Here is a 16,215-nt window from a genome sequence, read left to right on the forward strand (position 1 = left end):
ATGTTAAAGGCGTGGACCTCATGGTGGCACTGTTGGGAGGTAGTGGGGCCCAGTGGGAGGTATTTATGTCACTGGGTGGGGTGCATCCTTGAGAGGGACTGTGGAACCCCAATCTCTTCTTCCTTTTGTTTCCCGATCATGAGGTGAGCACTTTGTTTCATTGCATGCACCTCACCATTGCTATCAAGCACCAGAGGCCCAAAGCAATGGCTGCACCCAATTTTGAGACTCTCTAAAACTGTTAGCCAAAATAAACCTTTGCTCTTTATAGGTTAATTATCTCGGGTGTTTCGTTATAGTGGCAGAAAGCTGACTAGCACACATGGCTCCCTCAGCCTGGGATGTAAAGGAATGGAGACACAGATTCAAATCCTGGCTCTTCCAAGCACTGATTGAGTGACATTGGGGAAATTATTCATCCTCTCTGAGTCTCAGCTTATTGTATTCATGGGGACAATAGTGTCTACCTTATGTTGATAATAATAGGTAGGATATACACACATACATTAAACATCAAATGTATGTATGGTACGTACACACATATATTCATAGTGTATATACATATTATTCACTGTACATACACACTATATACTAATATATATAATAGGTAAAACAGACAGGCAGGAGGATGAGTGGATGAATAAAGTAGCTAGATGCAATAGATAATAGATAGATGCTAGATAGAAAATACATAGATGCTAGATAGATAATAGATAGATGCTACACACACACACACACACACACACACACACACACATATATATATATATATATATATACATATAGACATACATACCAGGGTTTGAATCCAGGGCACTTAACCACCAAGCCAGATCCCCTGTCCTGTTTTATATTGTATTAGAGACGGGTCTCACTGAGTTGCTTAGGGTCTCGTTAAGTTGCTGAGGCTGGGTTAGAATTTGCAATCCTCCTGCCTCAGCCTCCCGGGTTGCTGAGATTACAGGCATGTGTTACTGTGCCCAGCAGATGCTAAAGATGTAACATAGAACATTATATGTTATAACATATAATGTTACATCTTCCTCAGACCTCAGGAAGTATGTCACACAGCAATCACTAATGCCCTTACCTCTGTCTTCCCTTTTCCATTCCACCAGTCCCATCAAATCCTCTTCAGGTTCCTTCAGCTAAAACATTCTGATGTAGGAGAGCGGCTGCTGAGCCGCTCTGAGAGAAAGGAGCAGATGAGTCCCAAGGGACTCAGTCCCACGTCCCATGACAATCATGGCAATGAAGCAACACATTGTAAAATGTTGGACGATTCTCTATCAACAACCATCTGCCAACAACCATCCACTCTGAACTAGGTATCTACACTGCTTCAGAAGCAAGAGTAACAGATGGTCATCATTTGTGTGCCTTGTATTGATTGACTGCAGCGGTGGAGGGTAGCAGACCTGCTCTTCAACTTAGATCTTTTATGCCATATTTCTGAGCACTGTAAGAGTGGCCGACCTGTCTTGAGAGCACTTTCTCAGAGGCATGTTCATTGAGAAAGCTTATACTCGGTTAGGCCGAGGTGCCCCAAATGGCCGAAACAACTCAGCCCTGTATATATTGCAAACTTGATAAGCTATATAAGGCCAGCTCAGACCCAATGGGTCTCTGAAAAGCACTAGCAAAATTAACCACATCTGGGCATCCTTCCTTGGAACACTTGAGTACCTAATGTGCAGGGGCTTCTGAGAGGAATTCAATGAGTGTTCATTGAGTGACTGTCTGGGACATGCACTAAGGAATCTGAGTTTCATTCATCTTACTCTGGATAATATAATCAACTTTAAAACATAATAAAATAAATCAGAGCTTTTAAAGCTGACATGTCTGTTGCATTTATGCACAAGGCTCCTTTAGTGAGCAAAACAGGTTTCAGTACATTATTTGGCTTTATCAAATAGAATGACCAAAGAGATCTAAGTCATTACAAAAATGCAATCTGATAATTTTGCTGACCTTCTGTTTGATCATGTGCATTCCCAGGGCTTTCTTATTGTAAACTTAGAAGAGAACCAGAGAAACTAGGAATGGTTCACAAAACTACTGACTCCAGGTTCTGTGCTGTTGATGCAAACTCAACAGATAGATGTCCCCATCATCCCCTCAGGGTGGATAATGCCCGGAAAGCTGAGGATGGGTAAGCAGATTAGGGAAAGTGGCTTTTTGTGTGTTGGGGGGGGGACATTCCTTAAAGAACGTCACAAATGGAACAGAGGAGAGGCTTGGGGAATGGAGGAAGGAGAGAAAGAGGAACAAAACACTTCCCCTCAGGTGAGACATGTACTGCCCAATCCATCAGGAGTCAACTTTTTGATTCTTGCATTAGCCAAACAGATACCACCCCCAGGAAGTTCCAGGGCATTAGCAAAGGGGCCCTGGGACTCTTCCTGCAGGGCCAGGCACATCACTCAGCTCTAGTTCATTCTGAAACTGAGGACACAAGGCAGACCAAGAGGAGGGGCGAGGAGAGCTTCCCACAGCCTGGAATGCTGAGTTAGGAAACCCAGTGAAACTTTCAGCAGTGAAAATTAGTTTTCACGGGTAATGAACTTCAGACCCAAGCACCAAGGGGTGCAGACGTCCAATCTGGAGGTGATTAACACCAAGCACAAACCGAGCATGCTACAACCAGGGAGGGTTCCAAAGAGATTTCTGCATCCAGGCTTTGCCTTCTCTGTAGTTAGGTTCCTTCTCCTTCCTGGGCTTCCTTCCTTCTTTAAACTCTTTCTTTTCCATCCTTTCCTCCCCCACTCTCTCCCTTCCAGGTCTGATGGATGGGCTGACAGCCATCTGCATGTACTAGCAATCCAGTTGGGAGATGCCGCAGGCCCTGCATTCCATGGCTGAGGCCTCTTGCTGCACCTCGTGGTGACCTCTGGCTTTCCTTCTCATCTCACAGAGCACTTCGGAGACCAGCTTGAATGCAAGCCCTGGGATGCAGCGAGGAGAAGAGAAGCCAGAAAGAGCTCACAGGGCACCACAATACTTGGAGTTACATCATGGGCTTTCTCCCACCCTCCTCCACCAGGGCTTTCTGAGTTCAGGTGCGGACTCTCTCCCCTTGCCACTCCACCTCCACTCTGTTAAGCACAGAGCCTGCTCAGCACCTGCTGCAGGGCTGCCTCCTGGAGGGCTGGCCCTTCTCCTTTCTGTGCCCTTGTTCGTTCTTTTCTCTTGTCTATGCACTGTCTCCTCCCTGCTGTTGCTGATTCTCCATAGCAAGTATTTAAAAGCACAACAAAAACCTCTTTTGATTCATCCATGTGCTCAATACAGAGCTGAAAGAATTAAAAATCCTGATAATTCTAAGATTATATTTTTCTGATCCTTGTGTTTCATATATCGATAGTTTGAAGCTGGCTCAACTCTTTCAAACTGTATTTTTAAAATTATGTTTCCAAATGAATGGGGCATCTTTTCTCACACACAGGAAGCACATCTTATCCACAGATAATTGGGTCGTGAGGAACAAACCGTCACTCTGACTATGTGATGGTCTTGCAGGGACTATTTGGGGAGGGAGACTTTCCCTCCATCTGGCTGGCTCTCTCCTGGCAGATTCCTTTCTGTCTTTCCAAATCCAGATGGCTGTCACCTGTCCTGTGAAGTCTCCCTCAGGCCCCAGGCAGTTCCTGGCTCTGTCCCAGGAGATACCACAGTGGTCTCCTCATCCTTGCTGCATGACATCTGCAAGATTGGATTGTAATTTATGTTTACTGTCAGTCGCCTCTGAGATCGGGGCAGTGATGGATCCATTTCTACAAACCCATCATATTGCCTGACATACATTAGGCTCAACAAATGTTAGTTAAGGGCCTGCATGTCAATCCCCTGCCTTCCATTCTCCAGGCTGAATATCCCAAAGCATTTAGTTGCTACGTAAATGACAGTTTCCAGGAGTTGATGCTGAGATGGAAATAACAGAACAGAGGAAGTAAAATGGTTTTCCATTGGACACAGAGCCATACCATCTAGGGTCAAAAATTAATATATTTGAACCACTCTCTTCCATCTTCTTTGTCCATGATACCCTTTCAACCCCAGGGCCTTTGCAAGGCAATGCCACAGATATTGAAGGCTGCCACTCTTCCTGAAGTCACTGGCAGGGAGTTGTTCCCACTATCTTGGGAATGCAGAATTTCTGTACTTCAACTGCACTGTTGTCAAACGTCTCCCTCACTCCTGTGCATGCTTTGCACCCGCCATTTGAAACTGGAGTATTTTGAGGAGATGGATGTAAAGCAATTGGCACAGACAACGAATCAAACCCCTTCTCTGATGCAATGGAGTCAAGGTCATGGGCCCTAAAACAAAGCTGAAATATGGCCAAGGAGGACTTGCATCTGAGACTAAAGCTACGGGGACTCACAATCCACAGGAGGAGTTTGGCATCCTTAGGGTCCACTCTGTACAGAGGACAGGGGGGAGCTGGGGACCTTTCTGAAAAATCCTTGTAAAGCAGACAAACTGGAATATAACGAATGACCACTATGGCTGAACCTGGGAGTTACAGTCACCCACCCCTGCACAACTACAGAGGGTTAGGCTAGGACAGAGGGAGGGGCAGAGTGGTCTTTACGGCAAGATAGAGGAGGGGTGGGGGAAGCTGGTCAGCCTCAGCCCCTCCGACCAGACAAGAGGAAGAGATTCACTGCTGGAGAGAAATTGCCCTTGGCTGAGAAGGGCGGGCTGGAAACTAACCCAGACTTTCTGAACACACCAAGGCCACCAACTCCATCTCTCTGACTACTTGTCTAGGAAGAAAACTTGTGGTGTTAACTGGTTTCTCCTGGACTAGTCCCCTGGGGGAGTGGACATGCTTGTCTGTTGACATGCATATCAAATTACCTTTCTGGGCACATACTTCATGGTGATTTAGTCATGAACACTCCAGTTTTTTTTTTTTTTTAAACCTCTTTTGGGTCTAGTTGGTGTGAACCTACTCACAAGGAGTATCTGAGCAAGATGAATAAACAGATCTATTTAGTTTCTAAATTTCTAAAGCCAAAGTCCAGACAGTTGGCCCAGGGTGGGCTGAATGGGACAATGTGTCTCACTTGGCAAAGCTCACTCACATAACAAGATGGGCGCTGCCTGCTGGCAATGTCTGTTGGGTCTTTCTTATTAACACTCCTTGTACTGATGGGAGAAATGGCCGGTGCATGCTCCAGGCTTGGGCTGGGGCCCGGTGGTTACAATGCATTCTCTTCCATGGACGCTTGCTTTCTTATTTCCTCCCAGAACATCTGTATTCCATAAAGAGCCAGCTGTCAACTGCTTAAAGGGATGGGGACTGCCTTAGTGAGGATCATCCTTTGTCTCAGAAAATGGCCCTAGCATGCAGATTAGGCATTTCCAGCTCCACTCTTAGGAAGCTAATGAAACTATCTACATGGGCAAAGCAACATTTATGTGACCTAGTTTCAAAAAGTGAACAATCTAAGAGCCCAGTGAGAAAGTAAGGGCATTGCCCTAAGTGTTCTGCCTAGAGTTTCTTCTAGGCAGAGAGGTCAGAGGTCTCATGGCCAAGTCCACTTAAGCCTGCCCCACCTGCCTTCATGCCAGATTCAGTTGGGGAGTGGGAACCTCCTTAGGATCTTTCTCTGTTTTCATATCAGCCAAGAGTCCCTGTGCATCTCTGCAGCATGTTGTAGCCCCAAGCATAATTTAGGGAAATGATCATTAAAGAATCTCCTTGAGGTTGTGAGAAAAGAGGCAGACTACTTGTTATCACAAAATCAAATTTGGCCTGAGAGCTGCTGATTCGGGTTTTGAGTATAGAAAATTATTTCCCTGGAACTCGTGCTGCTCTGGCTGAGCCAGGTCCATTACACTGTGTCCGCTATTTCTCGTAGTAGCTGAAGCTATGTGGGAAAATATTTTTATTTTTTGACAATTCCTAATCCCCAAAGGAAGATCCCTGGCAGGATAAGGACCCCTCCAGTGGTTTTTTTTTTTTGTTTGTTTATTTGTTTGTTTTTACAAAGGCACATCCTTGATAGGTAAAACTATCAAGGATGGAAAAACTATTTCTCCTTTGAAATGACGGATAATAGAGAAACGTGTGTGGAGGCCAAGGGAGCCAAGTAAGCCAGTGTCTGCCCTGGCCAAGGGAGCAATGTTTATATAGAATGCGGAAAGGTAAAACAATCGGTGCTATGGCCTGTCTCAGCCACTTTTGCTGCAGTCTGATATCTCAGTGTGACAGGCCTATCAGATGAAAATAATAGTGCTGCGCTCCAAAAATCTACAGAGGCTAACCACTTTTCCATTCCAGTTCAGAGGAAGAATGAGGAGCTTGATGTGATCCCCCAGGCGTTGAGGGCTCCCCTGGGTGCTGCCTGTTGGTCTTGGCCTGCTCAGCAGTCTTGCTCACAGCTTCAGTCAATGGATAGGAATGTGAGACCAGGGATGGTGCATGGAGAAGTAGCAAGAGCCTGCGACTGCGACCCATAGTTCTACCTTTTAATTCTGGTTCAACTTGGTGCCAACTCTGCACTGAACACCAACCCCATGCACAGCACTGCCCCACCAAGTCTTCATGAGCCCTCCAAATGCCATAGCACCCCTGCCCCTGTGCCTGCATCCCTCTCCTGCTCAGATGCTCCATCTCGCCTCTCAGCTTCTATGAGTTTTAGCCAAGCTTCTAGAGAGACCTTGAGTGGTGCCTCCCCACCCAGAACACCCACCTGCCATGATGGTTGAACTCTGCGAAACTCTCGCAGCTTGCTATGAATGTCAATCACCAGCTTCAAATGAATCATTCTCAGTGCCAACAACTAGCGTTTCTAGAGTACCTTCTCTACTTCAGGCTCTGTGCTAGGTCCTAAAGACGTGAAGATGGCAAAGATGCCTCTCATCAGAGTACCAGTAACCTATATGGCCAGACGCCAGACTCACAAGTAGGTTAACGTATGGATGATGCTAAATTTGCGATTGGTGGTTCTCCATGCGCAGCGTGCTAGATAGTAAAGTAAACCCAGGATTTGGCCTGTCACTCAGAGGAGTCTGAACATCTTATAGGATAAAACTGATGCCCAAAGTTCATTCACTCTCAGCTTGGGGCCCGTAGAGTTTTGCAAGGAGTCAAGAAAATCGGCTTTCCATGTTGGAGCCTGACAGTCATGAAACTGATGTGAAGGTTTTTCTGGGACAGAGTTGGTGGTGCCCAGGAAGGATGAACTTATCAAGTTGTTCCTTAAAAAAAAGGACAAAGAAATATAGTCTTTGCTTACTACTATATTTGAACCCTGTCATGGTTTGCCTATGAGATGTCTCCCAAAAGTTCCTGTGTTGATTTAGAAATATTCAGAGGTAGAAGGATGAGACTATGAGAGCTGTGACCTGTTCAGTGTCCCCTTGTTTGAACAGACAGACTGGGTGATAGCTGTAGGCAGGTGGGGCATGGTGAGAGGAGGCAGGTCACTGTGGCTGTGCCCTGGAAGGGTGCATCTTCCTCAAGGACCCCTTCCCCTTTCTCTGCTTCCCAGATGCCCTGTCCTGAGCAGTTTCTCTCTCTCATGCCCTTCTGCCATGAGGTGCCACCTCGCCTTAGGTCCAGAGCAATGCAGTCGTCCTACGATGGGCTAAATCTCTGAAACTGTGAGCCAAAATAAACTTTCCCTCCTCTAAATTGTTTTTATCAGATTTTTTTTTGATCATAGCAACCCAAAGATGACTAACACAAACCCTGAAAAATATAGCACTGTGTACTACAATTGTAAGTGGAGGCGCCACTGTTGAAGTCATACCCAAGTCCAGGTGCCATCCCTCCACCTCAATGTCTTCTAAACCCCACATGTGCACGTGCTCCTCAATGGGTATTTCTGACCACGGTGGCCCACTTTCCACATTTTCGTGCCATGGCATGAATGGGAAGGTTCCTGCTGCCACTCCATTTCCTGCCTGCTTCTTCACTGGCAGAAGTGTGATTTCACTCTGGAACTCTCCCTCCTCCACTCTCACTGCTTCACTTGCCAATCACGAGAATCCCACTTACTTTGCCAGGAACTGGTTTAGAAAAGGAACCAGTTAGTTCGCTCTGGCACTTGCTCTAGCTGCCTTGTGAGAACACAGCAAGAAGGCAGTGGTCTGCAAGCCCAGGGGAAGGTGCTCACTAGGAACTAATCTGGCCAGTCCCTTGGACATCCCAGTCCCCAGAATGGTGAGAAACGAATGTCTGTTGTTCAAACCACCACTTTATGGTATTTTGTTATAACAGCCTGAGGACGGAGACCTCATGACTTAGTTTTAAGTTGCCAATCCCAGTAATTCTAAGAAACATCAGTCAACATGCACCTCTAATAGCTGTAATAAATCTTGCCCTCAAGGCCAAGAATTCAGGGAAATAATTGTGTGTGTGTGTGTGTGTGTGTGTGTGTGTGTATCTCCCCAAGGTGAGTCTAGAGACATGGATGCTGACCTAAGTAGTGGTTCAAGGTTCAACCAGATACAAAGAAACAACCAGAAGGCCAGAAAAGGTGTTACCCCCACCCCCAGTTTCAGGGAAGATTTCTCTAGAGTATCAATATCAGCTTTGGTCCTTGGTGGGAAGGGGACCAACCTATCATCTATTTCCTTAAGTCATGTACAGGGAAGTTGGGAGAGGCAGGACCTCTGATCAGAATTTTAGTTGAAAAATTATGGAGCCAGGGTGAATAACACAGAATGTCCAAGTCTGCTTACACAGAACCACCCTCCCTTCCAAAATGACATGCCAAACTGTGTGCACATGAGATCTTATTCGGAGTCAGGTTCGTGACTTATCAGATTCTCAAGAAGGTCTGAATACAACAGTCACTAGTGTGGCAATATGTAAAAACATGGATGTGTAACCGATGTGATTCTGCAATCTGTATGCGGGGTAAAAATGGAAGTTCATAACCCACTTGAATCAAATGTATGAAATATGATATGTCAAGAGCTTTGTAATGTTTTGAACAACTAATAAAAAAAAAGAAGGCCTGTAACCCACAAAAGGAAGAAATCCCTGCAGAAGACACCGGCATGCTTTGAAAGTGCTGTGGAAGTGTAATATCTTAATTCTAGAGCTCAAAGGAAGCTGCCTTCATCTATTTCCATAAATAGCAGCTCTAGAGGCCAAGGGTATCATAATAGATAAAATTCCTCTGCAATAATGGCAAGAATGTACAGGAGCCGTCACCTGAGTCCACAGTAAACTACAAAAGCTACCTAGTAGAATGCTGTTATAGAAAGACCATTTGCTTCCCAGATAATGAGGCACGGCCAATGGGCAGGGGGATGTTCCTATCATTCCAGGAGGAGAATAGGACATTACATACTGTCAGAACCTTCTGCAAGTTCCAATCTCCTACAGTCCTTTATTGTGTGGTAGGGGGCTCTGTTTGTACCTTCCTTGGGGATGATGAGGAGGGGGATTAATTTCTATGTAATTTCAGAAACTAGTTGGCCTAAACCCACCCTAAAAGCATTTGAAAGTCACAAAATAAGTATTTGAAAGTACAAATTGCAAAAAGAAATTGCAATTATAAAATAGCTTTATGGTAGACTTAAGCAAGACAAATATAATGGTAAGAAACAAATACCTAATCCTGAAATAATTGCAACAAGTCTATGATTTAGGACTCAGTTTCCTGGGAATGGAAATAAGGCATCTAAAAAGAATTGAGGAATCCAAAGGTAAAATTCTAAATTTTCATCATGATTTTTCCTAATTGCAATTTCTTTGGAATATGTCCTACTATCTTCCTAGTGATTGGTATTCTACCTGCCCCCTCCCCCCCCCAAAAAAAAAAAACTAAGAGGGCATATGAAAAGATTTTCAATGTTATTAATTACTGGGGAAATATAAATCAAAACCAAAATGAGATATTAGTTCCTACTCACCAGGATAGCTATAATAGAAAAACTGGAAAGTGTAAGCATTGGCATGGACCTGGAGAAATTGGAACCTTGTACACTGCTGGTGGGAAGGTAAGCGGATGTTATTGGTATAGAAACTACTAGTGGTTTCCTTGAGAGCTAGACATAGAATCATCATATAATTATATTATCATATAATTCTATGACCCAGCAATTCCATTTCTAGATTTATATGCCCCAAAGAATTGAAAGCAGGGAATTGAACAGATATTTGTAAAGCCATAATCACAACATAATTCCCAAGGGTCAAAAGATAGAAGCACAAATAAAAAATTTTTTTAAAAATACAGAAGAAACTCAAATGTCCATTGATGGATAAATGGATAAGCCAAGGGCAGTAGATAGATATAGTCAAATATCAGCCTCAAAAAGGAAGGAAATTCTAAAATGCTACAACATGGATGAACCTCGAGAACTTTAGGATAAGTGAAATAAGCCAGCCACAGAAGGACAAATACTGAATGATCCCACTTATATGAGGTCCACAGAATAGTCCAATTCATAGAGACAGAAGGTAGAGGGCAGTGGCCTGGTGCTGATGGGAAACAGAATATGGAATTACTTTTTTTTTTAAGAGAGAGAGGATAGAGAGAGGGAGAGAGAGGGGGAGAGAGAGAGAGAGAGAGAGAGAGAGAGAGAGAGAGAGAGAGAGAGAGAGAGAGAGAATATTTTTAAATATTTATTTTTCAGTTTTCGGTGGACACAACATCTTTATTTTATTTTATGTGGTGCTGAGGATTGAACCCAGCGCGCCCCGCGCATGCCAGGTGAGCACATTACCGCTTGAGCCACATCCCCAGCTCTGGAATTACTTTTAATATATAAAATTTTAAGTGTGGGATGACAAAAAGGTTTTGAAAATGAATAGTGGCATTGAGAATCCATCCACCTGCTGCCAGTGCACTGTACCCTTCCATGTGGCCACAATGGTAAATCTGTGATATGTATATTTTACAATAATAATAATAATAATAATAATAATAATAATAATAATAATAAAGCTGAGGAGAGAAGCCCGGGCAGCAATCAATACTTACAAGATGTAGGCGATGACTCCGATGGACCAGCAGTCAACGGCTTTGCTGTAAGGTTTCTGGGCCAGAACTTCAGGAGCTGTGGGATGATAAAGAAGAGACACAGGCCTGATCATTTTAATGTTTGGGACTGGAGATGCTTATTAGGACTCTTTTCCCCCTGTATGTTATTCACACTGAACTCTCCATGAGTTTGAAAACTGCCTTGAGGGCTCAGAGGCAGAGTATGTAGGAGCTTAGCGTAAACAAAGCCCTGGCTTTGACCCCCAGCATCAAAAAAAAAAAAAAAAAAAAAAGATACTATATATAAAAATTGAGTAGAAAGTTAGGACCCATTTTATTTTTTGACTTTTCTAACTAGAAAAACAATTGAAGATGTGTGTGTGTGTGTGTGTGTGTGTGTGTGTGTGTGTGTGTGTGTTTGACTAGAGATGACCAATCCATCAGCAAATCCTTCCTAGATGGCTATTTCATGACAGTGCCCGGCTCAGCACTAAAGCTCAGCCCAGCCTGCCGTGAGAAGTCGCCCTCAGTGTGGGGTCTGGAGGATGTGACTGCACCTCAAATTGACTCAAGGCAAATTTCTGGCTCTGTGTAAGTGCCCCGGGGACACAAAGGTAAAGGGTCCTGCCTCTGCCTTCGTGGACTCTCAATGAGGTTTGGAGTTTGGGGTGAGTTACTCATCAGTACTCTCATTTCATTTGCTCACTTTTGAAGCAGGAAAAATGTGATCGAATCTTACTTTTCTTGAACTAAACCACCATCCCAGCAAGAGCCACCCCTCCTCAGGGCTTGGGCTCACTTGTACTATTCCTGCCCTCCCTGTTCCAGGCCGTGGGCTCCAGCCCAGAGTCAGAAACCACCCAGTGTTTAGTGACCAGCGGCATCTGGTGTGGTTGGCACTCCGTGCACGCTTGTGCTGAGTAAATACATAGGAGACAGTGAGTCTTCCGGGCAAATCAAAATCTCCTCTCCCCGAAAAGGTGTCTTTAGTACACACTTCCCAGAACAATTAAAAGGATAAAGAAAACAAAAACAGTGTTGCCCTTGTTTGGAATTGTGTGTTCTCTGAGCGTTGGCTGCATCAACCCACTAACATCCTGACCATCATTATCCCCAAATTATAGGTGATGACACAGAGACACTGAGAAGTCAAGTAACCTGGAATACGACTGGAAAGTGGCCTCTACATCCATTTCCTCGGAAGGTACCTAACCCCTATTAAGTACCTACCATCAGCTGGGGCCTGTGTTAATCATTCATAAATATTTTCTACTTGAATCCTTTCAAGAACTCTGAGGATCACCATGATCTGCACTTCAGAGATAAGGAAACTGAGCCACAGAGAAGCTAAGTAATTTGTCCCATGTCACATAGCTAGATACAAAAGAGTTAGAATTTGAAACCAGGTCAATCTGACCCTAGACCTGGCTCTTTTACTAGAACATACAGTTTGAGAAGAAAAGAGCTGCTTCAGTCTCTAAGAAAAGTCCTTTTGTAGAAAAACCAACAGGGAAATCCTCTCTTTCATTCTGTTGAAGATAAAAACCTTCCTAAGCAAGAATAGAAGGTATATAAACTATTGTTTAGTGTCTCTGTTCATGAGAGACAAATAACATCCACAGATCATCCCCAAATCTAATTTTAGGTTTAAGTCCTAAATTCCTCCAAACCTCTTATCTGATTTTTTTTAAATGAGAGCATAAGAAATATAGTTGCATACCCTTTCTTGGCTATGCTCACCCTCAGTGCAATAGCAAAAGGAGGGACAGAACCATATAGTCACCAAGTGGAGAAGTAGTCCCTGGACAATTGGCCAAATTGAGGCTCCCTTGCCCTCTAACTGTTAAGAGCTTATTTCTCAGACTCTTCAGTTATGGAAATTGACAAAGGGAAGCCATTTACCACAATAAATGGCTTTCTGATTTAGAAGGTACGCTCTCTTCCTGGGCTGGCGCTTTGGTCTGAATGGCTACACTGGCACTGATGGTGCAAGAAATGACTGAACTCTCAAGGACCTTCCAGGGCCATCCTGTGGGACAATGGAAAGCTCAGGAGAGACACAGGATACCATAAAACACCCACTGGCCACTTTCCCCTCCCACAGAGCTGCTGCAGGTCTCAGGAGAACCCTGAGCCCATCACAGGAATCCACAGGGCTGTTAGCGAGATGGCCAGCCAGCCTGCTCTAACTACTGACCCAGGTGTCAAATGGCACAGAGTCACAGGGAGTCAGCCCAAGGTGCAAAGCACAAAAATGTCACATACCAGGTACCCAATGGTGACAGACACACAGGAGAACAGTGCTGAAAGGTAAGCCATGGACACTTCTGACAGCTGCTACCAGAGTATGAGCAGGGATTGGGCCCATGTCCTGAGCCTCCATGTACTGAGAGTGGACAAAAAATTATAGTCCCTGAAAAACAGGCATCTCTCCTAGGAACAGTCCATACCGGCTTCCCTATCTCCACCCTCATGCATGGGGGGAGGGAGAAGTCTTTAAAGGAACATCCTCCTCCTGCTTGTCTATTAGAAAAAAGGACTGTACTGGCCACCATCCACACACTGGGGAAAATCGGACATCAGACATTTCACCTGGGGTTGGAGCTCAGTGGCAGAGCACTTGCCTAGCGTGTGTGAGGCACTGGGTTTGATTCTTAGCACTGCATATAAATAAATAAAATAAAGGTCAATTCATATAAATCATTTCACCTTCAGTCTCGCAAATTCACCAACCAACGTACTGCGCAGTTGTGCAAGACACAGCAAAGACTTGAAAAGCAAGTGGCTGACTTTTATGTAGCTTGGAGCTTGGATGTTACATGAGATGTTAAATAGATCCTCGCAGCCACAGACTATACTTAAGTCCTAAACTGTGAGATTCTGCTTAAATGATAAAGTTCATAACATCAAATGTGTGGTTAAAAACAATTTCTGGTTTGGATCAGTAACATGGATGGATGTTAGGGGGAAAGTTCTAAGTTATGAATAAATATTAGGATAATAATATTGTGTGCAGAAATCCATGTATTTGTGCCAAACTTTTCTTGTTCTCTTTGTTGTGTTGTATCTGGGTTATGTCTACAACACAATTTAAAAAAAATATTTTGATTTTTTGTTTGGGTTTCTAATTTTTTTATTTTGAGACATGACCTTGCTAAATTTCGGAGGCTGGCCTTAAACTTTGGATCTTCCTGCGTTAGTCTTCCAAGCTGCTGGTATTACAAGCGTGTGCCACGTGGCCTGGCTAACATACAATTACTTTTAAACCAACTGGCTGTGAGCAAAGTGTCTGCATTCTGGTGAGGATCTTAATTGTACTTGGAAACAAACGCAGGGGTGAAGATACAAGTGTAATGTCATGATGAAAGATAAAGCAAATAGCTTCAGAAGTAACATTCCCATCACCTTCAAATACTCTGAAAACTGAATAATGACCCATACACCAATGGCCTGAATTTGACTTGTAATGTGATTGCAGGAACCAAGTATCCTTTGGAACCCTGTTTGAGAAAGCCTACCTAGATCACTTCCAAGAGCTTCTTTTCATCTCATAAGAATTCTTGAAAAAAGATAAATTCTCAGACAATCTTCAAAACCCTGGTGATGTAATGTGCCGACCAAATCATGGTGAACTCCCAGACCTGGAGGATGGTTTTTCTTGCTCTCCTCCTGTGTTCTGGAATTGGCTCTGCTGTTTCATCCATCTGCTGAATTGAAGGGGCTGTTTTGGGCGGACTGACTCCCATTTTCCTGGTTCCTTTCAGCTGCAGTGTAGCAGGCAGCACTGGGGAGTTCACATCTCCCTCTGATCTTTTTAGAGGTATGTTTTCATGGTGAGAACCAGTTAAACTCCTTGGTATTGTGTTATCAGTCTCACGCTGCTTGGCAAGAATTCCTCGGAAATTCTAAAATATGGCAAGCATCCACTTGACAAACTTTGGGAAGACAAATGAATCCCTGGGCCCACGAGGGGCAGAACACAGTCTATGCAGGGCCTTGGAAAATGACAAGGCTCTCTGGGCCACACTCTCACAAGGCTGCCTGGAGATGCTGACGAACTGCTTCATAAAGGAGAAATAATGTTTTCCTTTAAGAATCTTGATGTGGCAGGAGGCCCTGCCAAGGACTCCCCACCCAAAGAGGGAGACTTTCAAAATTGGAATAACTTCACTGGAGCTCTTGACAAAGACAGTAGCTATTAAAAGGCTCCTGGTTAGTGGAGAGGCCATCAGCCAACAGGCAAAGCAGGAAAGGGCTTATGTTCCTGGCACAACCACAGTTGAAGGGACAGCCACACCAGTGGATAGGGGCACATGCATCCCTCCTTATGTGGATGATGTAACCAAGTCCCTAGGGATTGTCGGGCCCCATAAAGAGACTCACCCACTTGGAGTTGTTGAAATGGACATATGCAAAGTAAATGGCAGGTCTAACCTAAGCATCTCTTAGGCTTGGCCAAAGCCAGCCCTTTAGACTTAGAGAGAGCGAGGCTGGGGTCGGGGAAGCTCTGAGTGACACACAGGGCATGATGGTCGGGTTCCCAAGTCCATTGGCTCAAATCCTGCAACACGCTAGCCACCCGTGATTCCCAATGTGTCTTAAACACACTTTACTGCTGTGTGTGACTCACACTGTCAAACACCAGACTTGAAGGCACTGGAGAACAGGGCCATGCTCTAATCACTGCATGTTGAGGGCTAAGCACATTCTAGTGGTTAACATGTGGTTAGCCACTGAACCCAATCCAGTCACCACACATGCCATTATTCCTACGGGAAGATGTTTTCCAAATTCCATACATCAGAGCTACCAATAAATTTCACTGCACCAAATATTTTTGGTGAGTAGGTACAGGAAAAACAAAATAGAAGAAAAGAGACAAATTGATTTTTGGAAAGCCAGCCATGATCTATTGGGATATCCCTATATTAAGTAAAGGCAAAATTGACCTCTAAATATATTTGCATGACTGATGAGTTCTGACAAGAATTTGGGGCCTTAAAAGAAACAGAACTTTCCTAATTCTCTAAAAATGGATATGTTTGTCACTCTTCTTTTAAAACTCTTAAAGGGATTTCAGAATTATTAAGTTTAAAACTAATAGGCCAAGCTATTCTGTTCTATGAGTGCCCAGAACCACCTTCCTGTTCGGATCTCAGGTACTATTCCTGTTGGAAACTTCCTTAGTTGACATCTGTAAATCCAAGCTCATCTCCGTGTGAACCCTGCAGCCTCCGCAGAGCCTCCCCTGAGCCAT

The 16,215-nt window shown here is 44.2% G+C and overlaps 1 protein-coding gene across 3 annotated transcripts in view; it reads right to left on the reverse strand.

Annotated features, from left to right (window-relative positions):
• Nucleotides 1–16,215, reverse strand: part of Camk1d (calcium/calmodulin dependent protein kinase ID) — a 387,368-nt gene that overhangs the window by 22,456 nt on the left and 348,697 nt on the right. For all 3 annotated transcript variants that reach the window (XM_026408567.2, XM_026408566.2, XM_026408565.2), the window contains one exon: nucleotides 10,959–11,034. In XM_026408567.2, the coding sequence (XP_026264352.1) occupies nucleotides 10,959–11,034 (76 nt within the window). The remainder of the gene's footprint in view (nucleotides 1–10,958; nucleotides 11,035–16,215) is intronic.

This window comes from Urocitellus parryii, chromosome 9 (assembly GCF_045843805.1).
Source record: "Urocitellus parryii isolate mUroPar1 chromosome 9, mUroPar1.hap1, whole genome shotgun sequence".
Lineage (NCBI taxonomy): Eukaryota > Metazoa > Chordata > Mammalia > Rodentia > Sciuridae > Urocitellus > Urocitellus parryii.